This window comes from Poecilia reticulata, chromosome 12 (assembly GCF_904066995.2).
Source record: "Poecilia reticulata chromosome 12, P_reticulata-male-v2, whole genome shotgun sequence".
In the NCBI taxonomy this organism is placed as follows: domain Eukaryota; kingdom Metazoa; phylum Chordata; class Actinopteri; order Cyprinodontiformes; family Poeciliidae; genus Poecilia; species Poecilia reticulata.
In genome coordinates this window covers 7,884,646-7,908,884 of record NC_088841.1, presented here as the reverse complement: position 1 = coordinate 7,908,884, position 24,239 = coordinate 7,884,646, and the positions used below count along the sequence as shown (strand labels likewise).

General features: G+C 39.6%; 1 protein-coding gene across 32 annotated transcripts in view; it reads right to left on the bottom strand.

The window, feature by feature from the left end:
* Positions 1 to 1,016: 1,016 nt before the first annotated feature.
* fnbp1b (formin binding protein 1b) overlaps positions 1,017 to 24,239 on the bottom strand; it is a 65,932-nt gene continuing 42,709 nt past the window's right edge. For 6 of the 32 annotated variants that reach the window (XM_081613155.1, XM_081613152.1, XM_008423567.3 and 3 more), the window contains 10 exons: positions 22,050 to 22,241; positions 19,353 to 19,541; positions 15,572 to 15,664; positions 13,101 to 13,115; positions 12,775 to 12,810; positions 9,267 to 9,376; positions 9,037 to 9,169; positions 8,491 to 8,612; positions 8,186 to 8,361; positions 1,017 to 6,512 (listed from right to left, as the gene is read on the bottom strand). In XM_081613155.1, the coding sequence (XP_081469281.1) occupies positions 6,334 to 6,512; positions 8,186 to 8,361; positions 8,491 to 8,612; positions 9,037 to 9,169; positions 9,267 to 9,376; positions 12,775 to 12,810; positions 13,101 to 13,115; positions 15,572 to 15,664; positions 19,353 to 19,541; positions 22,050 to 22,241 (1,245 nt within the window). In that variant the 3' untranslated portion in view covers positions 1,017 to 6,333. The remainder of the gene's footprint in view (positions 6,513 to 8,185; positions 8,362 to 8,490; positions 8,613 to 9,036; positions 9,170 to 9,266; positions 9,377 to 12,774; positions 12,811 to 13,100; positions 13,116 to 15,571; positions 15,665 to 19,352; positions 19,542 to 22,049; positions 22,242 to 24,239) is intronic. The other 26 variants (XM_081613140.1, XM_081613146.1, XM_081613147.1 and 23 more) reach the window with 19 other exon arrangements.

The following is a 24,239-nucleotide window of genomic DNA, read 5'->3' as shown; positions in this document are numbered from 1 at the left end:
CTCCAGAGGATTTACTGGGCCAGTTTTATTTTTTTTATTTCAGCCATTTTGAGCCACTGTTGTCAGGTTTCAAAGGCCTGGATGAGGCCAACCGAGAACGTGGTGGGGGTTGTCGTATGTTGTGGAGAATATGTCTTCATTTGGACGCCGAAGCTTTAGCTTGGTAAACAGAAAACACTATTTGTATGCAGTTTGGGGGAAATGAATCTCTCATGCCATGATATACCATTAAAATGCCTTTTTTTTTTCTTTCTACAAAACACAACCATGTGGCAAACTGACGTTTCTAAACATACAACTTCATTTTTTTTTCAAACAGTTTTGGGGAACAGCGTGTACTTTTTCAGAACTTGTTCTCAAGTTGTTAAAAGTTGAGAGGAGTTTCAGGTGGAACAAGTCTCCCCCCTGCTGGTCGCCCCATGAACTGCAGCCGAGATTTGCCACTACAAGTATTTTCTTTGATACAGTAAGACGTTTTTATGTATTAAAGTGAAGCACACTATTGTCTGCAGTAGACCCAGGCAGTCTATGTAGTTTCTATATTCCGTTACATAATATGGAGATCTATTCATTAAAGTAAAAGTTAAGAAAATTAACTTTTTGTAAGCAACTAGCAAATCTGCACTGATACTTCAAATATTGAAAATTGCCTGTAAATAAAAGCGTAAAGCCACCTCCTGGACTAATTTATTAATTAAATGACATTCATTCACATAAATATCCTTTATCTTCTCAGAGCAGCTTATCAATATAATGATTATTTGCTGTTTCTGTGTTTCATCTTAAACTCATTATTTCTGAGATATCATTCCATAAATGACGTTTTAAAAGAAGGAACAGGCTCCTTGGAATTTTTCTTGTTTTTGTTTTTTTTTACATCATAAAGCCTAATAATCAGACTTTATCTGTGTATAAAAAATGTGACTTCTCAAACACATTTGTGGATGCACATCAGCACAGTAATGACTGGCAATCATGTTCGAATCGCCATGAGAAAGGAAAAAACATGCACATCATTCTTTCTTTTCAGGCATATTTAATTGGCACATAAAATTAAACACAATACAAAGTATTCAGTGCTCCAAAACAACAAGCATGGGGCCACCAAATGGAACACAAATGAAAAAGTGCAAAAAACACACCATTTGGTAGGTCTCATAAAGGAAGAGAAGTCTTACTAGTCGAAGCAAATAAATCCGTGGTAAGACTGTCCATATAGTTAAAATAGATGTTTTTCCTTTTAAAACTTTTTTTGTTCCTTTTTAATAAATTCATATATACTCTCTCTAATTCCATCATGTCACATCCTCTGTACAGGCAGGTGATTCTGAGGGCTGGAAGATTTGTGGTGAGGCATCTGCCACTTCGCTCTCAACGTTTATTACAGACACAAAATAAACTTGGAAAAAAAAATCTTGACATGATGAGATAGGGGAGGGCGGGAGCCTATTAATAGGTCTGCTTAATCACTCCTCCGCATGGGAAGTGTTTATGAAAACCTGCTGTACGTGGATACTGAACAGAACACAAAACAGCAGGATTGTTTATCTTTGCTGTTAAGAGGAGTCTCATTTAGGTGGGATGAGAAACAGAATATTCCAACAAAAAAAAGACACAAAGAGGAAGAATCTCAAAGAGTACAAACAAATAATAAAAAAAAGTTGAAATCTTGTACACTATGTGCCATTGAATATGGGGAAAAAGTTGTAGTCTTCCAGTCAGAGATAGGCATGGGTCGGTCTGAGTTTCAGACAGGATGTAACCAAAATGTACAGCGTGATCCAACTTCTTCTATCAAAAACTCTTTTGTGCTCTTGTTACTATTGAGCTTTTATTTCAGTGGAGTAAAATATACCTTACTGTGAATTTGACACTGAGAACACAACATAGCTCTTGTGTGCTTTGCATATCCCACATGTGACGCAGCCAAATAAACACCTCGCCATGCTGGGTGCTTAAATTTCAAAGTGAAATGAATTCAGAAAATACTTATATGACCCCTTGGTTAGACTCTCAGAAATTTTGGGGGTCAGCTAATCTGTAAATATGAATAAACGATTCTGATCTAGCGGCAAAAGTAACATACCCGGTCCTAAACCAGCAGAACACTGAGAATACCACGTTCTTGACCCCAATGCACATGTACTAAATACAACCAAAACAAAAAAGTCTAGCGATGGCGCAAGAAATGGCTTTTGGTCTTTTAGCAAAAACAGAAATGAACTTCAACCACTAAAATCTGACACCATAACATTTTTATTCACATTTTGTGAAGGAGGAAGTTGCGCCGACGTCTTCAGAAGTTTTCGTGTAATTTCCTTCGGTGACTCGTGGTCCAGCACCACTAAAGGCGAGGAGGTAAACAGGTTTAGTTCTTTCGACAGTGCAGCGTGAAGGTGAACCGCACCAGCAGAAAATTTAACAAATGTTCCAATTTTTGTCCCCATTTATACCGAATCTACCTGACAAGTATAAGAAAGACAGCAGTAGCATTCTCTCAGTTGGCTGAGCGACAGCCAGGAGGATATGGTTTAAGAGATGCTCATTATTATCTGGAGAGAACTTCAGTCACCTCCACATTTAAAAGGAGTTTAAACCGTAGAAATGTTGCTAAATGTTTGCAGATTTGAAAAACCACGGCATTCCTTAACACCAGTAATCCGGCCCATGCCTACAGACACTTTCATCGTATTAAACAAATCCGACTACATCTTTTTCGTCCCACCTGGTTAAGGCTCAATTCAGGTGATGATCTGTGTATGTTGTCACACTTCAGTCTCAAGAAAATGTTCATCACAGTACATTTTCGTATACAGTAGAAACGGGGATATTTATTTATTTTTAGGAGTTGCCTAAACCAAGCAGAGACATTTCCCACAGGGTGTTGGACTGTAAACTAGCCACAAGTCGCATTACGGTTTTACAAACAAATAGAAAAAGACAGAAATTCACAAGACGTGACCTATCTATGTGTAAGATCAGTCAGAAAACAACATTATGGCTCCCTAACGTCCTCATCTGTGATTACACTTTGGAGCACTGGGAGAAGGAGAAGGGAAAGATCACATATTTGCAGTTAAAAACAAGGAAAACATGCTTTTAGAACAAACAGAAAGGAAATGTACATAAATATATTTAAAAAAAAGTTTATTAAAAAAACCACAGGCACTGAACCCAAACAGTAGCATCCAGGTTAATTTAAACAGTGTGACCAGGCAATGAGGGTTAAACTGAACAGAAAGGCTCGAGGCAGCGGCAGCAGGACGGAGTGGGTGGGTGGGGGGTGGCGTAAGCCGCCTCTCCGAGCCGCCAGCAGAGGGGGGCGAGGAGGAAGACAGGGCAAGCATGCACCACACCACACGCCCCGAGCCTTAGCAAATTAAAAAATAAAATAACAAAAAGAAGCAAGACGGGGGAGGCTCGAAGCAGCTGTGAGACAGGTAGCCTGAGCTGCCTGAGTGGGGTTTGTGGGGGCCAGGAAGGAGAGTGGGAACGAAAGGGTGTGGTCAGAGAGAGGAACAGACACCAGTGACAAGATATGAGTACTGTGTGGATGAGAGTGACGGGCCTCCAGCCGGTCCCAGGAACCTGAACGTGGTGCGACACAAAAACAAAGAAGAAAGCAGAAACACGAAAAAAAAAAGAAAAAAAAAGATCAGCATCTCCTTCTGTTTCTGCTTGGATGAAACCTGCAAAATGAGTGGTTGACTTTTTTTTTAAATACTTTTTTTAAGGAGTGAAGGGTGAAGGCGATGAGACTGGGATGACTTGTTTTAGGAAGTTTACGGCTTCGTGCGGCTGTGTTTTAACATCCCCCTTCGGGCTCCTGCTGCTCTTCCGTCCTGTTTCTGACCACACGCTTTCCCGTAATTGTGAGTGACACAAGGAATTAGGCAGGAGAGAGAGAGAGAAAAAAAGCCGAGCAAGGGGCAGCGAGGGGCGTTAGGAGCGAGGATGCCAAAAAAAAACCTCTTCATGGCCGCAAGCAGAGTTAGTGACATTAAGAAGCAAAGCTCTGCTGTAAAACAATAAGGATCAAATTGTGTACTATCATCTGAGTGGTGGTAGGGAGGAGTTAAAATGGAGAATGTTATGAGAGCTAAAACCGATCTCTTGTTCAGCGGAGGAAGCTCGACGCTGCTGATAAATGTTTTTTTTTTTGTCAAAATGTTTGTGAATTTCAGCGGCATTCTTATCATCCATCGCTCTCTCTTTCTCAGATATTTTTTTCTCTAAATACTGAGCCCATCTTTCACTTTTTCACACCGTGGTTTTCGCCGCGGCTGCTTGCCCTGCCATTCCTCTGCCAGCCTCTCGCTTTTAGGAATCTGCAATTTGAAAGGAGAATACACACAAACGAACAAAGAAACAAAAACAAGAAAGATGACAAAAAAAGAAGAAAGTTAGTGTTAAAAGAGAAACTCGAAGATCCCAAATATTTAAATATGAATAGAAAAGGGGTTGTGGTATATGTGAAACTGTTAGAAGTAATAATAATGTGTTATAATGTATGGTGCTTTGCAAAATTATTCATACCCATTCAGCTTTTCCACATTTTACCATTTTACCACCACAAACTTTAATGTATTTTATTAATATACAGATTTTGTGAACTGGATGAAAAAAAATGTGAACATAAAAAATCGTGAGTGGCAACCATTTACATTCATCCCCCTTCAATCTGTTACCTTAAATAAAAGGCTTGGACAACATTAATAAAGGAAAGGAACCAGGAACCAGCACTGGATGGAGTAAAAACTAAAAGTAAAGTTATACCGTTTTAACTCGGCTGAAACAAATTCCACTTTTAACTCTCTACGATCTAAAAATGGCAGTGACCCATGATCTGCTTGAAACTGAGCTATTTTATAGAGGAGACTACATAAAAATATTACTAGACTAGCCCCCAAAATGCTTCAGTCTGACTGCAGAAATACATGCCTCAAGTGTTGTCAAGGGAGGCTGAATATAAATGCAAAAGCAATTTTGTAAACCATCATTTTCCTTCCACTTTAAAGTTTAAATTCTCTGGCGGTACTGTGATAAAATGCGAAACAGGATGAAAAAGTATGACTTGATTTTGAACAAGGCACTGAATGTCTGTAGATCGACCAAAGATATGTCCGTAAAGCTACAATCATCACCTTATTTAGCTGTTGTCAGTCGTGAGGTTATGCTAGCAAGCAGCCACCGCACTTTGTCACAACATGCTAACTCCAAGTCATGACAAAACACTCACAGATGCTGCAGCATGCAACACTTCTCAAAAACTCTGGTAAAGAAAAAAAAAGTGCCATAACAAACCCTGTGAAAGCCAAACTGAGGCCTTTGCACTAATCTGAGAAGTAGTCAGTCTGTTTCGTTGCGCGAAATATTATGTGGCAGTGAAGTGGAATGACAGACGGTGTTGCTAGAAGACCCATGCAAGACACCATGGAGCTTTAAAAAGTCGCAACCTCAGCTCAGTCTCACCATAGAGCTGAGAGCAGCTGATTTCTTTTTCCTTTATTCCTTTACCACTGGCCTGGAGAGAAAGATCCAGAGCAGGCCAACAATACAGTTATCAAAAAGTGAATCGAGAATGTGGAAACAGAGCAATAAAAAAAATGCCGTAAACTTGATTACTAGTCTTATAAAATCATCCCTCATTGGGAACAATAATTGGTTTTACATTTCCTAATGCGCCAGCATTTATAATATTAAAGGCATGCAACATTTTTAGAGTTGAGGTCATGGATTTTATTGTGTTTCTATTTCTGATCGGCCTACAAAAAGTAACTGAAGACATAAAATTAATACAGCAGATCTCGGCAGCGTTTTGTATGATCGCACGTTGAGCATGTTTGTCGTTTGGGTGCAACGAGTTACAAAAACACACGATTCAGATGGTCTTTCATGGTGGTGGATCAGACCCCTTGATTAATATTATAATAGTTCAAGTCCATATTCTAACATTTAAGATTCTAACAAGTGTAATCAAGAGGTTTGTGTTTGAAATGTATCGGTGCTCATTGTCAGCAGCTGATTTGTCCCACAGCTTTGACTGGAGGTGTCATGACTCGTGTTGTACGACCACTAGGTGGCACTGCAGTGAAAATGTGTGCCTTGTCCTCTGAGTCTTCACACAATGGACCTCAGAATTAAAAGGCACGCTCCCTGCATCAACTGTCATGAGGCACAAAAGACAAATATGATTGGTCCTTCCCTCTACGGAGACGGGAAGTGCATCTTTCCAAGTGGCTATTAACAATCTATAATCTTTGACCCAGTCAATGGAAAGATATTGATTAAAGTAACAAACAAAAAAATCTGTCACAGGATGAGCTTGCCAAGTTAGATGTACGTCATAGCACCTTTGGCATTCGGTTCCAGATTGACCTCAATGTAGGATGTTGGGACGTATCCTTCTTCGTCCTGGTTCCTCCGAACCCGTGTCCAGCCGTCTCCTTTGTCTTCTTCTATGACGTACAGAAGCTCACCCTCGGCCACGGCGATGGTGCCTTCGTTATGACCTGGGCAAGGAGAGAAACAAAGTGGACGTCAGTTTCTTTAAGCTTGAGGACTTGCAGGAAAACGGCAAACTGCGTTTAGTTGAAAAGGCGGCAGAAAACATTAATAAACTAATCAACACGAAACGGCTCTCTGTGCATGAGATAGAGGAAAACAAAACTGGCAGCAGTTTGCAATGGCCTATCATCCACCCGTTCAGTTATGCAAGAGCTTCTAGTTTATTTAGCAATAACGTGTTCCTTAAGAGTGTTTAAATAAAACTTCTAGTGATGAGACGAAGATTGAACTTTTTGGCGTTAATTCTAAGCAGTACAGTATATGTGGAGAAAACCAGGCACTGCTCGTCACCTGCCCAGTACAATCCCAACAGTGAGACATGGTGGTGGCAGCATCATGCTATAGGGGTGTTTTTCAGCTGCAGGGATAGGACGAGTGATTGATTGAAGGAAAGATGAATGCGGTCAAGAACAGAGATATCCTGGTAGAAAACCTCGTCCAGAGTGCTGAGGACCTCAGACTGGGCTGAAGGTTCACCTCCCAATGACATTTCTCATTAATGAAAATCTGAAAAGTGTGGGAACATACTGGATTTAGGTCTGGATTTTGACTGGACCATTTTGCCATTTTAAATCTCCAACCCCTCTTCAAGTTTTCTGCAGCCTTTAATAGGAAAAGCAATTCCTAAAACCTTCTTGGTTACCTCTCCAATTAATAATTAATCCATTGAAAACTCACGTCTCAAACTGTATTTTCTAATCACGTGAGTTCTAAAGGAAATGTCGCACTTGATTTTATTTAGCGTTATCACAATCAAAGGAGGTTGAAAACAGATGAAAGCCTCACTTTTTAAGATTTATTTATAATGCACTTTTATGTTTATGTCTAATTTTCCTCGTAACTTGTGGTGGTCTACCACACAAAAGTCCTATAAATCCATTGCATTGCGGAGAGGTTTGAAAGCTAGTAAGAACAGCTTAGTTAACAGCTGTGCATTTTAGGCTTTTATGGAACTAAAACAGAAAGAATTGTTCCAAATTGACTTCGATGTCTGAAAATAGACATTTAATGGAGAAAGTTAAGTTCTGGAGAGTTTATGTTATACCCCTAAAAACGTAAAAAAGGCAATTTACTGCTAAAAAGGCTGGACTTGAATAAAAGAGCACAATGAGACTTTGCACCAAGGCATGAAGGGTTAGAATTGGTTGGAACGCAAAACATTTGAAACGTAAAATAAAGGTAACCACTAATATGAACAGCAAAAAGTTTATTTTTGATGTTATGTCAGCAGTCTATAATACAGACCAACTACAAGTATATGCATCTTTATTTTCAGATGACTAAAGCTTCTTTTTCACTCTTAGGAAGAATTTAAATTTTTTTGTGAAAAGAAGCCAATAAAATTTCACCTTTACCAAGTGGGATTTTTGTACCAAACAGCTCAGGATAGCTTGAAAAAGAGGAAGAGAAAAATGTACTTTTTATTCACATCCCTCCTCCACACATTTCCACAGAAACATCACACCCTCCGCCTCCTCAGTCGACGGAATCGTGCTTGTCCACATCCTTCACATTTAGATCATTTCCACAAATGGCAGGCCTTTCCCGGCATCCAACCAATAATGGTTATGTATGTGCGTCTCCAAACTATATCTCACACTTCACGGCAGTGTGTTACCTTCGAAAGGGTACAACGCTTTGCAGGTGCCAATGGTGGCCAGCGGCTCGTCGTCGTCGTCAAATTCCTCGTCGTCCGGCATGGTGGTAGGGATGGGGTTGGTGTTGGGGGTGGGGTTAATGTTGGCTTTGACCTGAGTTTCTGTATTCTGCTCTTCTGTGTAGCTGCCGTCCGGGCTGCTCAGGGGCCAACACACACATTAAACATACAGTGAAAACATTTGCAGTTTCCTTCCACACACAAAAAAAGAGCTTCATCTGATTTTTGTTGGGCGCAGGACTCATGTTTGTCTGAGTATGCCATACCTCTCTCTGTCCTGCGCACAGTTGTTGCTCACTGCTATGTTGCTCTGAGTCTCGTAAAGTCCGCTTCTACGGTGTGAGTCGCTCTTCGAAGGCATCCTCTCCTCTACTTCCGCTAACCAGCCCTGAAAAACAGACATATTGACTCAAAGGCGCTATCCAGAAATTTTGCACAAGAGCGATACTTCATAAAAAAGTTATGTAGGTAAAAGCAGGAAGTACAGCGGAGTAAAACTACTTCTAAAAGTACAAGTTATTCAAGCAAATGTATAAAAGTTTCTGTTTGCGCACTGACAAGAAGTTGAAACAGTTAGGCATTCTCCTGCAAGGCAGTATGGTGATTTAAAATGACGAGCTCCCTTTTTAAATGAGGCTGTTGCAGACCGCTCAGTCTGCATCCACATCTTGTCCTAATATGGACAGGATTAGCATTTGGACCGAACCCAGCTTTAGCACCTCATTTTTTACTGCTCTGAATGTACAAACATTCTCGCTCCACCAACATTAACACTGAAGAGAGTTGAGAGCTGCATCTGGCTCTGGACTAACCTCAAACTTCTGTGCTTCAGCCTGGAGCTTCTCAATGTTCTGGGCTATTTCTGTCAGCCGGGGGTCCACGCTGGTCGGGTCGCCCATCTGGGGGTTCTTTATGTACACGTCTTTCATCTTGGTCAGTGCATCCCTGGAAAGGAGGAAGCAAATTGAAGTCATTGTGACACGGGTAAAAGACTCAAAATTCAATGTGTTTTTCTTTTATTATTACTATTAAAAACAAAAACCTCTGGTCCATCTCTTTGTGAATATCTTTATTGAGGTCGTCAATCTTGCCCTGTAGCTTCTTCCTCCTTTGCTCTGGTGGCAGATGACTGAAGTCCTCTGGTCCAGATCCCTAAAAGACAAGAAAAAGCAGGAAAAAAAGGGAGACAGAAAGATAAGGGGACATAAAATCTCGTGTAAGAATACAAAAAATTGGCAGTCTACCATTTGTGAGCTGCTGTTTCCAGAGTAACCTTGTCTAGGCAGATGCAGTGTCTCCATTTACCAAATGCCAGAAAAGGCAACACTTTTAAGTTCTGGTCCAGTTACATGGCTCGGTAAAAGGAGACACTGCAGCCGCTCTTTAACACAGTGAGAACTAAAGATTAGATGTTTGCCTGTGTAAAGGCTTTTGACGCCGTTCACCTGTTCAGTCGCCACTTCTAATCTAGCACTCTGCCGGAAGTGTGAGTTGGCTAATGGGTTTCAAACTGCGTGATTGCTCTCTGCTGGGACCGAATGCTCCTGATGTGGAGGTTAGGGGAGTGTAGAAGGTTTTATGATCGTTTCCAGTCTGTATTATTATTTTATTAAATTTTGTTTGTTTTAATACGTATGTAAAATGTATTTTTTTAGGTTAGATGCTGCAGCTTTAAGCAGAGGTTCGGTGTGAGAGTCACTACCAGGTGGAGCAGAAGCGGTGCTCCGTCTGTCAAATATTACTACCTGTAGCGCGTAGCAGCGGTTCAACTGCGAGAGCAGAACCTGCGTCTTACATCGCAGCTCAAAAGACTTAAATAATTTTGCGGGTTATTTGTTTAGCTTTCTGACCGTCATGCTAATCCGGGTGAGTGTTTGTAGCTGTGCGCTGCTAGGTGATAGCTACCACAAATAGGATCAAATAGCTACCTGCTATTTGATCCTCCATATGTCTTTTTTACTGCAGTGAGCCTCGATGTAACCAAACTCCATCAAGTATGGCATTGTTTTATGTCATATTAGATTGGTCGTGTTGATGCATTTTGACATGCTTCACCCCACGTGCTTCAATTTTTCCGCCGCAACACGCAAACTTCCCCATTCACTCAGTGCGTTATAGTTCCACATTGCTTAGGATTTGTTGCTGCGCGTTTGTGCAGAGTGAAGGAAAGAGGAGACCAGCTGCACAGGCAGGCTGCGAAATGAGATGCAGGTGATCGGTATCGGCAACAAGAGACCGTGATTGGCGATCACCGATCATACACTTTTTCACGGAAATCAGCCGATTATGATCGGTGGCCGATCAATCGGCACACCTCTAATATATTAGAATATATATATATATATATATGAAGCTAATAAAACATTAAAAAATGCTAATAAAACATAAAAAAAACGATATAAATGCTGGGGAATTTTTTTATATAATAGCATGCTCTCTGCTTTAAGCTTTCATAAATTAAAAGACCTCTTTTTTTTAAGACAACTTCTATTTTTTGATAACTATCAATTTCAGAAAATTTGTCATTTTTAAAAGTACCTAATTTTCTGTTTTCAAAAAAAATAAAAACAAACTTGCAGAAAAGAATACTTATATCGGATGTTGAAATTTATGAAAAATGAAAGAAGGCACAGTTTCCAACTTGATGACAAAAAAAACTAGATTTAAAATAAATATCAACAGTATTTGTAGTGTCATTCTGTCATGAAAAATCTATTTATTACATAAACAAATAAAACCAGCATTTGTTATTAAATCTATATTTTGCAACATTAATTTCATGAATTGATTCTGTATAAATTCAAGCTAAAGTTAATAGCCATTGTGGAAGACCCAATGAGCCACTTGGGGCCTACGGAGCCATAGTTTGTAGACTAGTGGCTTAGACCAGGAAGACTAAGGGGAAGAGAAGACAAAGATCCAGGTGGACCGAACAATTTAACGTCTTCTACAGAGGAATAACTAAAGTTCTGTTTCTCTGTAAAATGTTATGAAACAAGACTCAGGCTATTAGCAAAGGTGGGTTGCACAAGTGCTAAATAATTCTGTCACTGTTGATTCAGTGTGGACTGAAGAGGTGAAGGCTTGTGGTGGGTCTCTCTCAGGCAGCTGGTGCTACACACTGGAGGTCGATTACAGCAGCTAGATCAATACAGAAACTTTACCCTTCCTCCCTGTATCACCATGCAACACTTAACCCGGCATGCAACATAACAAACATCCGTCAGTCGTCATGCAGGGACACCATGCGTCTTCATGAATTAGAGCTCACAAATCTTCAGGATGAAAATGCTAAGATGAGGTTTAACTCTATGTGCTAATTCTAAAGAGAGATATTTGGTCATTTTACATTTCCTTTGGACTGAATCTGTTGGTTAGATCGTTCTGCATGGAATCAAACAACCCAAAGCATTCACAGAAACTAGAGTCCCTTTTGAAGTCAGCCTAAAGGAAGAGGTCATATTTTTTGGGAAATACATTTTCTTTTCAATAGTCTTGTTGTACAAAATACTCACAACTCCCAAGGTCAAATTTTAGCATACAGGTGTCCTGAATTTGAAAGGAAGTCATTACATTAAAATGATAGCTGTGACATTGGGTATAGTTCAAGTTTGCATAACCATTGATTGCTTCCACTTTTTGTCATGTTACAACTGCATAGACCCACACAAAGTATTTCATCACTGAGGAGCGATACTCAAATATTTATATTTAATAAAAATGTGTGATTTGTCTGTTACCCCTTAGTCAAAAGTTTGCAGAATCACTCTTTGGTTTTACTATTTTGTTAGCTTTTGTGGGCATAACTCAACCACTTTAGTCTATCTAGAAAGTAGCAACTTACTGTTTTGTGAAATATTCCCGATCAGATTTACGTCTGGCCTTCAACTAGGTCATTTTAATATAAAAATGCTATTGTAGCAAGTAGGTAACCCTCAATCTCAGTTTAAGGTCTTTTGCGGCCTTGAAAAGGGTTTTTCTTTCGGGTTTGCAAATGAATTAGTTCCATCAATTCCGACTAGCTTCCCTGTATCTGTGCTTCTTGTCTGGAGTGACTTGTCTTTGCAAGTGTGCCATTGTGTTATATTCGTCCCATTTTCAAATGGGAAGCATTGTCCCGAAGACGTTAAAAGTGACGCTAAGGACAGTAGACAAAGCGTCATGATGAACGTAAGCTGGGAATAAGAAGATGGCAAGAGACTCAATTTTCTGTATGCTAAATATATGGATAGAACTGATTTCTTTCCTTTTTTATTTAGAAATGAAAAAGTATTTCCCAAAACTGTCTTATTAAGCCAAGAAAATAGCATCTCATTCACAGAAATATTATAATCAAGTTGATTTTCTTCGTAAGCATGCCCACCAGATGAGGTTTCTTGTGTTAGAAACTAAATACTACAAAAGTACCGGCATGCAGTGTGAGAACATGAGACGACACCTTCTAATTTCAGTCGGATTAGTACTTGTTACGGAGATCTAACAATTTGCTCCAGACAGTGAGGATTACAGGGGCAGACTAATGGGTAAAAACACAGAGTAAATGTGATCACCTCAATGAGACTCCGGACGTGGGAATTGAGTGTGATCTGCACCACAGACACGTTTCGGGAGAGACAGGACGAGAACACAACCACAACGTAAACAAAACAAAAAAAGCACAAAAACGGCAAAAAAATAAAATAGCACACAGATGACATACATTTCAAGTTCACTGTTACGTCGCTGCAAATTAATTTCATAATTAACTCATATTCAAAGCAAAAACAAACGGAGCACAACAAAACGTAAATGGTTAAATTGTTACAGGGCGGGGGAGGTGACATGCGTGCTTCGGTCATGCCTCTAACGGGACGTGCAGTTATACGGTCATGCTTACCAGCTTGAGAGAAAGCTTCATGGGAAGGGACAGGGGAGAGAAAAAAATGTCGAGGAGCAGGAAGGGAGAAAGACACAACAGATAAACGTCAGCACCAAGTGAAACATCACAGCCATTTGTTCTCCCAAAACAAACAAAGAAGAACAAAAAAACACTTTACCTTCATTTCATAATAATGCTGTATTGTGTCAGACTGCACCACATGAGGGAAAGAGAGCACTGAACGATTTGACTTTACTGAAAACACAGTTGTGACATAAATAAGCACTTTCAGAAATTATTTGACTTATAAAGCCTGTCCTCTCTTTTCCAGAGTGGTGAAGTTTAACATTGATGTATTAATGGAACATGAGAGCTACAACAGCGGGAGGGAAAAGAAAAAAAAAAAGCCCACCTACAGCATGAAGCATGCACAGTGAGATCAATTTAAAGTGATGACAGATGAATGCAAACGCAGAGACGAGAAGTAAACAGAGGTGAAGGGAATCGTTTGTTCCCCCCCCACACACACACACCCCCTCCCCCGCCCCCTTTTACTTGTCTGTCACGACCAACTGTTGATGTAGTGACACAGAGGGGACAGCAGAGGGCGCCAAAAAGCCAGTGTTCACATTTAGCAGATCTGCGTGTTGACATGGAGGCAGAAAATGGATACACACAGGCTGGAGAGTCTTGGTCAAATTCACAGTTGTTGGGAAGAAAAATTAAATTACACATGAGAACAATTATGAACTGGAAAAAAAAGGGTTTGACTCAAAGTTGTTTTGCTTTTATATGTATGTATGATTGGCTGAGTGATTTTTGGAGCAGGTACTGTTGGGGTTTTGTAGGGGAAAACCCCACAAAACCTGGAGCTGGAGCAGATGGAGTCATCTGCTCCAGCTCTACCCCGCTGGTAGAGCTGGAGCAGATGACTTGTAATCCTGTTACAGGCTCGCGTACTGACAAGCTCTCATTAGTCCTCTAATCAAGTCATCCAGCTGGAATGGCTTGTTATGATCCTCACTGCAAAGCCCTGGAAGACTCACCTCATCTTCACATGCATTAATTGCTCTCACATACTCCAAGAGATTTACGGATGTCAGTAAAACTACTTAGTGTATGTCATATTTAGAGTTTTAAAAACTCCTGCGGTACTGGTGAAATGTTTCAATGTGGCATGAATACATTACGTTAAGGCCTTTAAAGGCGCATTTGAATTGCAAATGAAAAGATTCAGACACAAACTACATTTAAAACATTTGCATGCTCAGATTCAAATTTGTTAAGTCAAAATTGCACACGACAGGGTTTCCTCAGGGATTTTTTTCAATCATGGCGGTGGGCTGACTGGGGAAATGGGTGATTAATATTATAATCAGGGAACCTTCACAATACATCAGAAACATTACGCATGATGGCCAAACTATATTAATTAACTGTTAATGTCGTTCAAATGTACACACATTACATTTAAATTTCTGATTTAATCTGCAATTTATGCCCATGATGCACATGAAACTTTTCAACGGCAATTGTTGCAACAGTATGAGCAACTAGGTAAATTATGGCCTCAGTGGAAATGTAAAAGGGAAGTTGTTGACGGGCAATTTAAAAGTTGGATGGATGACATGGACAAAAAGTTAAGACATTTAGCTTTAAGAGTGCATCTGCCCTGCTTTACGTGTTCCAATGACAACCTACTACATCCTGAAGCTTTACGGTAACTGATTATGTAATAAGTGCTGCAAATATTAGCAATCAATGTGCAACCTAGCATACATTTTAATGTTTACTTTAAACTCCAGACAGACACACATATACAAGTATATCATGGCTTTTGCAGACAGACAGCATCGCTGTAGTATGGGACATCGGCACACAGAAAGCCCTGGAGGGGTGAATTCTTGGCACTGAGGGCTGAAGCCTGATCCAAAGTGTGACTAACACCTTGTCCAAACATGCACCTCCACAGGACGTTTATTTAGCACACAGTTGGTGAATCCTGAGCGGGATGGCGATAGCCACACATCCCCACATCCACAATCTCCGCACATCCTCAGGTGCTTGCGACACTTTGTGAATTGACCCCTTTTTACAGATACAGAGCAGGGGGGAAGCCCCCCACCTCCCGAGACAGCTGCAGAACACCCCAAGCTGATAACATGTGATGAGGGATGAGATCACCATCTTCTCCGATCATTCATCTCGATCCCGACACGTGACACAGCCATGTGATGAACAAGGAGCCAGACGCAGACACTAGCCTCCTTTGTGAGGTTGTTTTGCCTCATTAATCGGGACCAACGGTCTCCTCACATCACTTAAGAAGAAGAAAGAAAAAAAAAGAGGCTACTGCCTGCTTTTCGTGTGGCCTTACTAATCACAGACACGCTCGCTCTCGATACTCATTCGCTCTCTCCGCAGACATGTATAAACGTGGTGGGATACTCACTGTCTCCTAACGTAAAACTCAAAACCAGCACACTTACAACATATTGCCTTGCTTCGAAAGCATATGTAGGTTGACCCAGAGTCCTCTTCATGAGCTCTTTGTGATAAATGAGCGAGCACGGGGACTGCTGCTGTAGTGGCAGTCAGAGAGAGTAGAGCTTAAAGTCAGGAAAACAAGACCTTAATGACTGCTTGCCTTATGAGATGGCTCCTAAAGCACAAACCTGCTCTTTCTACTTCCGTAACAACAAACATGCAGTGACAACGGATGGATTAGATAGCTTAATATGCAGCACACAGAGGGCTCTCCTGCAGGGGGTGCACATCTTTCCACTGTGCACAACTACAGCTACACCTCCACAGGTGCTTTAATCTCCAGTGTAACACTGTGTGCTCCTTGCAGGAAGTGGGCAGAGAAACAAAATAGTTCCTATTAACTTTCATATAAACACTGAATAATACTAGAATTGGATGTTGAAGCAAGATATGTCTTTGATCAATTTCTCCACAAAGGTTTCTTTATTATAAAGATGTTTCTAATGGCATTGAAGGCAAGTAAAATAATATTTCTTATTTCATATAAACATTTAAATAAATGCGACATATACAACGTAGCAGCCCACAAAGTGATGAATGGATTGACAAATGACAACTGGCGTCAGTGTTTCACTAAGTTTTTGCATGGATCTACACCGTCCCATCACATATGAAAAGCTATTATATTCATAAAATTGTATTAGAAACTAATTATGCTTCACAGGGCTATGTTTTGTTATTCCTAAATGAAATAATTAACAAAGAGCTTGCTGAACTATCCCTCTATTGAGACACATCAAGAGAAACATCCAGCACCTTATAAAAGTATTTATACTCCTTTAACTTTATGCCTGATTTTGTTTTACATTCAATTATATGGGAAAGTTCCAAAAATTCTAAAGTTTTTGTGGTTTGTTAAAAAAATTAATAAATAGTGATTTTCAAAACGGAAAAAACAAGCTTTGATTTAGCACACATATAAGCTAGCTATATGTGTGCTGCATATAGCTAGCTTAGATTTTTACTGGCTTATTTTATTGCTAAGCTAAGTAGTAGCATATCATGGACTCAATTGAAATTTGTTATTCTTGCATTTGTTTCTTCAAATTTGAAAATTAACTCCTTATTCACCTGCATAAACAAAGCATCTAGTACGGAGCACTGCTAGTTTTCTCACGACACTCCACTATTTATCCTGCTCCAATGGCTTCCCATCCAGAGCATACTTAAAGGTTAAATTATGGTTTCACGATATATCGAACTTGTCATTACTTTAACTACATGGATATAATAATTATACATACTGAATCTTCAATAAATGTTCAATAAAAGGTTTTCAATATTGTGATTTTCTAATATCGTGGAACCCTCTTTCAACATATAGCCTAGTTGTAAAATAAAAGTGGTTCAGATCAAAGTAGAAGAATATGTAAGAATGGTCCAGTCATAGTCTATAATTAGATTCTCAATTTAAGATTGAAGACTTGACAAACTGGGGGTCATGGATGCTCTTTATTCCTTCTGATTTAGCTTGTTTGTGGCGAGCTTGGCAAAACCTTCACTCTTTATATGTACAAAGCTCATAGATACAGGCGTCTGTAAATTTAGCATACTGAACATATATTTATATGAAAAGAAATAAAAAAACGAAAGCAAGTCCCCATTTACTACCATGTCATAACAACACACTAACTTGTTTTTGTAGATCACAGATCTCACTGAAATAAGCAGTAAATTTTGGTTGTAAGGTGATGACATTTGAAGAAGTTGGAGTATGAACACTTTTGCAGAATGCCGCAGCTGATTCTAAGTTAAGTTTGTAACAAGAAGTGTGCTCGCACCTGTAGCTATAAAGAAATATTAGAACAGATTCTGCCACTGAAATTTGTAAGGTGTCCTCCAGGGTTAGTTTACAAATTTCCTTAATAGCTAATTTTCTCCCAAACAGAAGGTCTTTAAATTATGAAAAAAAAAGGCCTAAATTCAAGACGTAGCTACATATTGAACCTCGCCACTAGATGAGAAAGTCTGAAAAACATATTTCCTTTAACACCACTCCAAGCCTCCCCAGGAACCTTCAGCTTTCTAATTCGATCGCTTGAAGGTCCGAAAACAATGTCTGCAATTTATCTCTGATCTATTTTCTTTTAAAGTCTCTCTTCTTGAAACTTGCTGCGGCACTTCCGCTTTCGGAAGAACGTGCACTTCCTGCTACATGCGCCCAGAGTCAGAAAAACTACACACTTCCCTCTTCTCTGCACTCCCTACCGTCATTTCCTCCTCAATGATATTCACAACCCGGCCTGTTGCCCCACGTTTGTTCTTTTCCAGGCCATGTTTGCATTTAGGTTTTTACTGTGGGTACACGCTGTCCTTTTAAGTCACGAATACATGCAAAGAAAAAAAAAAAACATGACAATTGTTTGCCCGGAAGGAACATTAAAAACGACCGCCTTGTTCCTGAGGTCAGGGAGAGCTGGCTATGGGAGGGAGTGGTCGCATGACAGGAAAGTAGCGGTGACCTTCCCCAGTGACCGGCACCCAGTATCTCTACTGCAACTCCAGCTAGGACTGTAGAACAGGAACTGGTGGTGACATAAACCAGGACACCGGGTTGGTGCTGATAAAAACCACCCACCTAACAGCCTTTCTAAACCCCCTCTCCTGGCCCTTTTCCATCACTCCACTCTTATCATAAACTCACGTTCTTTGTGTTCTGTCTTTCATATCGCATGCATCAAAGCAAAACTAAAACAATCCGTCTCCAACGTAGACTGCAGAGTGAGTAGCACAGAGGAAGTGGGGGGGGAACCACTGCAGTCTCCATGCTACCGCCAGGATCGGCTCAGGCGTTTTGCATATTTCTGTCGGAGGAGGAGGAGTAAGGGGAGCGGGAGAGGGAAGGTGAGAGGGTCTGTCGCTGTGAGCGCAGTTAATATGAAATGTGAAGGGGACAAGATGAAGAGACTGTCGGTGAGTCAGATGAGTAACGGGGACTCTAACGATGCACCACAGAAGCACGCAAGTGAAGCGGAAAAGCTGAGCACTGCATGAGAGAAGCTAATTACACGATTTAAGTTCTTGTCAGATAGTTTCAAAAGTTGTTTTCAAATAATACGTATTCAGCTTGCATTGTTTTCAAATTGGCATAATAAAGCTTTGCAAACATATTCAAGCCCTTGTAACTTTTCACACATGAAAAAAAAATCATGTTGTAACAAGGTAGGATTTAACTGTGAAACGGTGGGAACATGGGAAAATGTTTTGTTACAAGTGAAATAATCCAGTGGAACTAGTACTTTTTAAAATAAATATTAAGGAATTACTTGAAACAAGCGCCTATATTTTGCTGAAAAAATGCATGTAAGTTTGTTTTGTGCTAAGATAATTACAATAGAAACTAGACCAAAAATACTTGGTAAGAATTTGTGTTTTTGCAGTTTACTAAGTAGGTGATTTCTGATTGCACTTAATTTAATTTTATTGGTAAAAGTATAAAGGAGGCTGAATACAAATTAAAAGCAGATTTAATTTCACAAGAGAAAAAAATTGAGAAATCTTTGGAGCATTTACAGAAGTGTCCATAACTTTTTTTTAAAAAGTCTATTACAAAAAAAAAAAAAAAAGCTGTAACGCAACAATATGGGGGAAAGTTCATCGGGTTTGAAAAAGGTTTGCATCGCTTCGCTCATACAGTGCAGCAGGTGCAGAGCTCAGGTACAGGTTTGGACACACACGCACTCATATAAACACATGCACAAAGCTCGCTGGACACACACTTACCCCTCGCCTCAGGCTCCGGAGGCAGTGCATTTTGGGTTTGGAGGCCATGAAGTCGTTGAGGCGGTGGGAGAGGGGCTCCTTGTGCTGCTTGGGAGACTGGGAGTCGTTGGGAACAGCAGAGGGTGAGGGCAGGGATGAGGCTGGGGGGGCAGGTGGGGGCTGACGGGGGGACGTTAACAGGGACATAAGCTACCAGTGTGAGAGGGAGCCGTTTCGAAAAGGAGAAGGAAGAAAAACATGGAAGAAGAAGAAGAAGAAGAAGAAAGGGGCGAGAATCCAACGAAAAAAAGACAAAGGAGGAAAAGGAGGGAACACAAAACGAAATAAATAAGCCTCCTACAAATATTAAAAAATAAATACACAACAAAAAAAAGCCAAACAGAACGTAAAAGACAACCAAAGGAATGCCAAACCCAGTGTATGAGTGTTTATGTTGTGGGAACAAAGTAACAGTTAAAACATAAAACCAAGCAAAAGATAAACTGTTAAAAGGAACAAAACGAACAGCGTGAGTTCAGGGTGCAAAGCAAGCAGCTGCGACAAAGCAAAGAGTTTGAATCGAAGCGCATGCCGGATTCCATTTTAGAGATCCTTTCTCTGCGTTTTTTTTTCATCAGGTCATCAGGAGACAGAGCTAATTGTGTCTTTCTTTCCTCAAACCTCAGAACAACTGGTTCAGATGTGAGACGATGAAGCAGTGACAAGTTTCTAGACACAATAATGCACATGCAGAGACACATTACGTAGACAGACTGCTTTTGTTTCTTTTCAATTAGAAGAAATTACTTGCAGCTCTATTTGTGTGTCTATTATGCCTGCATGCAGATATTTGTGGTGTTTAAATTAGAGATGCACAGAGAAATAGGTTTGTCATCAGAAAAGACTGATTTCGAGCTTCACTCAACTTATCAAACTCCAAAAGTCTATATTTTTTCAGTCGGTGAACGCACCATCGCTAAGAGCTAATAGGCTAAAAACAATCCTGTTACTGAGTGAAGAACAATCGGTGCATTTTCAGCATTGTGAAGATTGTAACAAGCTATGTAATGAAAAATATTTTTTTTAATTAAGGTTGTGCTGAGCATTTATTCGCAAGAAAGCAGGACTGCCAGCAAATAACAGGAAGACTGAGCTTGTTCCATAAATATTTATGTTCAGTCTTTTTAGCTTTCGATCTCTCCATCTATGATACTTACTACTAGATTTAGACATTATGGTGTCTTCTGAGAAATTTTGTAATTAAGGTAACAATGAACATTGTCTAAGGAATATACAAAGTTAAGAGATATTGATCCTGACCACAAATATTCTGGTAAATGCAAATGAACTGTTCATTACTTTTTCAGGCCAATGGTGAGAAATCGCCTGTTTCTATAAACAGTCAGTGCTACCAGAAGAGCAAATGTCACTTTTTGTTTATAAAGAACTAACTTGAGATCAAGGAAGGCTGAGGAAGCAGGGTGGTAGAAGTAAGAAATGCTGTCACCTGCAGGAGGGAGTTTGCAGGTTTCCTTTGTTTTGTATTTACTGTTTGTACTTTTTGTGTTTATTGATAAGTTTGTTGTTGTTAGGCCATTTTAACCTTGTTTTTGTACAACCTTTGTTTTTAGCAAGATAAATTATTCATTGTCCAGGGAAAACAGATGAATAATTGCATTTTGGCTAATTGTGCCACATTTACAGAAATGTTAATTAATGTTTTAGTGCAATGTTCCCTCAGGAACATTTTGATCATTTTTGCACAAAATTTCCAAATAGACTCTCAGTTATGTACTGGCATGAAAAAACTCAAGTATCTGTTGCTTTTACATGAATTTCCACGATTGTGGTCTTGAAAAACTGGAGGGACTGAATAGTTAATGACCACTTACTTATAGCTATATAAGAATCATGTCTCCCAAGTCAAAATCACCTAAAATCAACATAAGCAGGTCAAATCTTTACAAAAACCAGACATTGGCCACAAAAACTCAGACTGGTGCATCTCTAGTTTAAATACTTTTCCATAAGGTTACATAGAGTAGATCACACTAGTGTCTATGATTTTTTTTTTTTTAGCCAAACACACTCACACGCATACACACGATTACTCAATTACCTTCTTGACTACTTTAATTATTAACAGTGCTACCAGCCCATTAGACAGCCAAAGGTCAGATTTAGAGTTCATAAGCCAGAACCAGAGGAAAACTTCATGAAACTGAGGACCAGTGGAAACGAAAAGGGTAAAAAGTAGAGTGTTACTTCAGATTGGACAGCGGGTTATCATCTGCCAGTTGAGTCCGCCCATTGAGCAAAGATAGAAATCCATTAGTGTGTGTTATATATAAAAAATAAAAAAAAAGGGTGGCCCCAACATCGGTGAGGGTGATTGCGTGGGAGGAGGAGACGGGTGGCAAATAATAACAACCAAAAATGGCAATAGTAACAAAGAACTAGAAAAGAAAATTCACAAGCTTTACACAGTGAACAAATATCGAAAAGCACTAAAGGAAAAAATGCAAGAAAATGATACACCGCAATTAATGTAGAAAGTCTAACTTATACTAATTAACTTTCAGGTAATGACAACAAAAAAAATCTGAGATGCCTCCAGCTTTTTGTTCCACTGTACGCTCCAAAAAGAGCAGGCTGACCTCCCAGAGAGAACAATGCATCGAAACGAGTGAGGCTTTTGAGTGTAGCTCCGTGCATTACCTTGTTCTTGTTCTTAATGAAAGGCCACAGTTTGGGCTTGCTCTTGCCAGCGGGCTTCTCTTTGCCCTCTTTGGCGTTGGACAGGCTGTTCTCAGACACCGTCCTCTTCATGGCCTGACCGTAGTCCTCAAACTCCACGTCGCTCGGTGGCTCAAAGCCAGACTTGTAGGACTCCACCACTTGCTGGGAGTCCTGGAGAGAGACAGCGGCCGCACTGGTCAGTGGAAGCTGTGTTTTTATTTTATTTTTATTTTTTTCTTCAGAAATTTCAGACGTTGCCATAATAACTACATTTTAAATCAAATATGAGCATACGCATTGCATTTTCTCTCACTGTCTTTTTTTAAGTCAAGCTAAACTTTAATGAAAGACTATTTTTGGATATTTGCCATGTTTCCTTGGAAATCAGATGTTTGGATACATGTCCTGTCTATTTGGTAGAATTATATAAATTGTAGGGTTTGGGTCAAATGTTTGTGGTTTCCTTCCTCAAACGTCTCACAGTAGTTTGCTTGAATTCTGGCCCATTCCTCCTGATAGAACTAGCATAACTGAGTCAGGTTTGTAGGCGACTTTGACACACATTTTCATTAGTTAAACTCTTATTTTTTGATAATATTGTTGGTTTTAAGCCACTTGGTAGCTAATTTGGCACTATTTTTTAGTGTCGTTGTCCACTTGGAAGACCCATTTGTGCCGAAGTTTCCACTTTCTAAGCTGATGTCTATGGAGGCTGCTTCAATATTTCCATATATTGTTCTTTCCTCATGAAGCCATCTAGAACTTGTTCTCAGTGGTGGACTTGTGGAGATCCACAGTTTTCTTTCTGTCTTGTCAGATTTGTTTTGATGCTTTTTCTAGGATGTCAGATGAAGCGGTGTGTTTGAAGTGTTGCTTTACACTACACAAACAGGCATGTTTGTGTAAAATGTTGTGAATTAAACTTGCAAAGTCATAGCATCACCATCTGGGCTTTCCCACATTTTTATGGCATAGTAACCACAGTAGATTTAAACCTCTAAATTTAAAGGAAGTAAATATATCTCTTAAAGATTACAACTCAAAAATATCTGAATTAAACTGTATTTTTCTTGCTTAAAAAACACACAGGCATCCTGAAAATTCAGTTTGTTGGTGAAAAAAAAAACAAAGACGAAAAATCTCCAGGAACACCATCACTGCGAACCACAAACACAGGAAGAAGCTTGTGAATCAGTTGCAACAGACAATGAACTATTGGAGCTGATAAGACAGTCTGTTTGGAGTTCAACATAATCAAGGTTTGAAAATCTGCTATCTCCTTATACAGTATGACAGAAGAATAAGACCAGAGTGGAGGAGAGACAGAGGAGGAAGCATGTGATATGTCATCCTCAGCCATTGTTTACTTCAGCAGAACAGTTTCAGGCTGGAGTCGTCTCCCTGGAGCGCACTCATGATGGGATCTATGGGAACAGCTACCTTTTTTTCCCCGTCATACACCAAGCAATTAGTATATGACGTCCTAATTTATGACAGTTTTTTTTTTTTTTCAATATCAAAGTTCCAGATCATGAATTAGTGACAGAACTTCAACCAACAAATGCGTTTTGGCTTCAAAGAGATATTAGAGCTGAGACACTTTTCAACAATATATGATGACCAGAAGACAACGATGGCCTTGAATTTGACACAAAGCAGATTTTACAAACTCGGCTGTAACATAACATCCATCAACTACAGGCTTTGTTAAAAAGTTCATAAATCTAAAACAAAATTTAAAAAAATGTCCCTTTAAAAGTGCCCTCTAGTGCTGCTCGATTCTGACTACTCTGTTCATAGAATCCAATTTTCAAAAGATCCAATGAGATGGACTTCTAGAAATAAAGTTGCATTTTGCACATCTATCACCACATCTCTTTGAATTTAATTCTAATTAAATACTTTGGCAAAAACAGTAACCGCCGCATCTGATTCGGCTTCCAAAATAATCCAGATATTTTGGAGCAGATCTGTTCCATAACTAGAATTATTTCAAAAGCCGATCAAAAATTATATGAAGGTTTCTTAGTCTTAGCTTTGTAGCATGTAGTTTCATAAGACATCAATCCCTCCACTAAACAACTAATGTGAATTTAGGGCTGTTAAAAATTCCAAATCTAAAAGCCAAACCCAAGATAATCCTTCTGACATCATAAAGTCCTTTTTTTT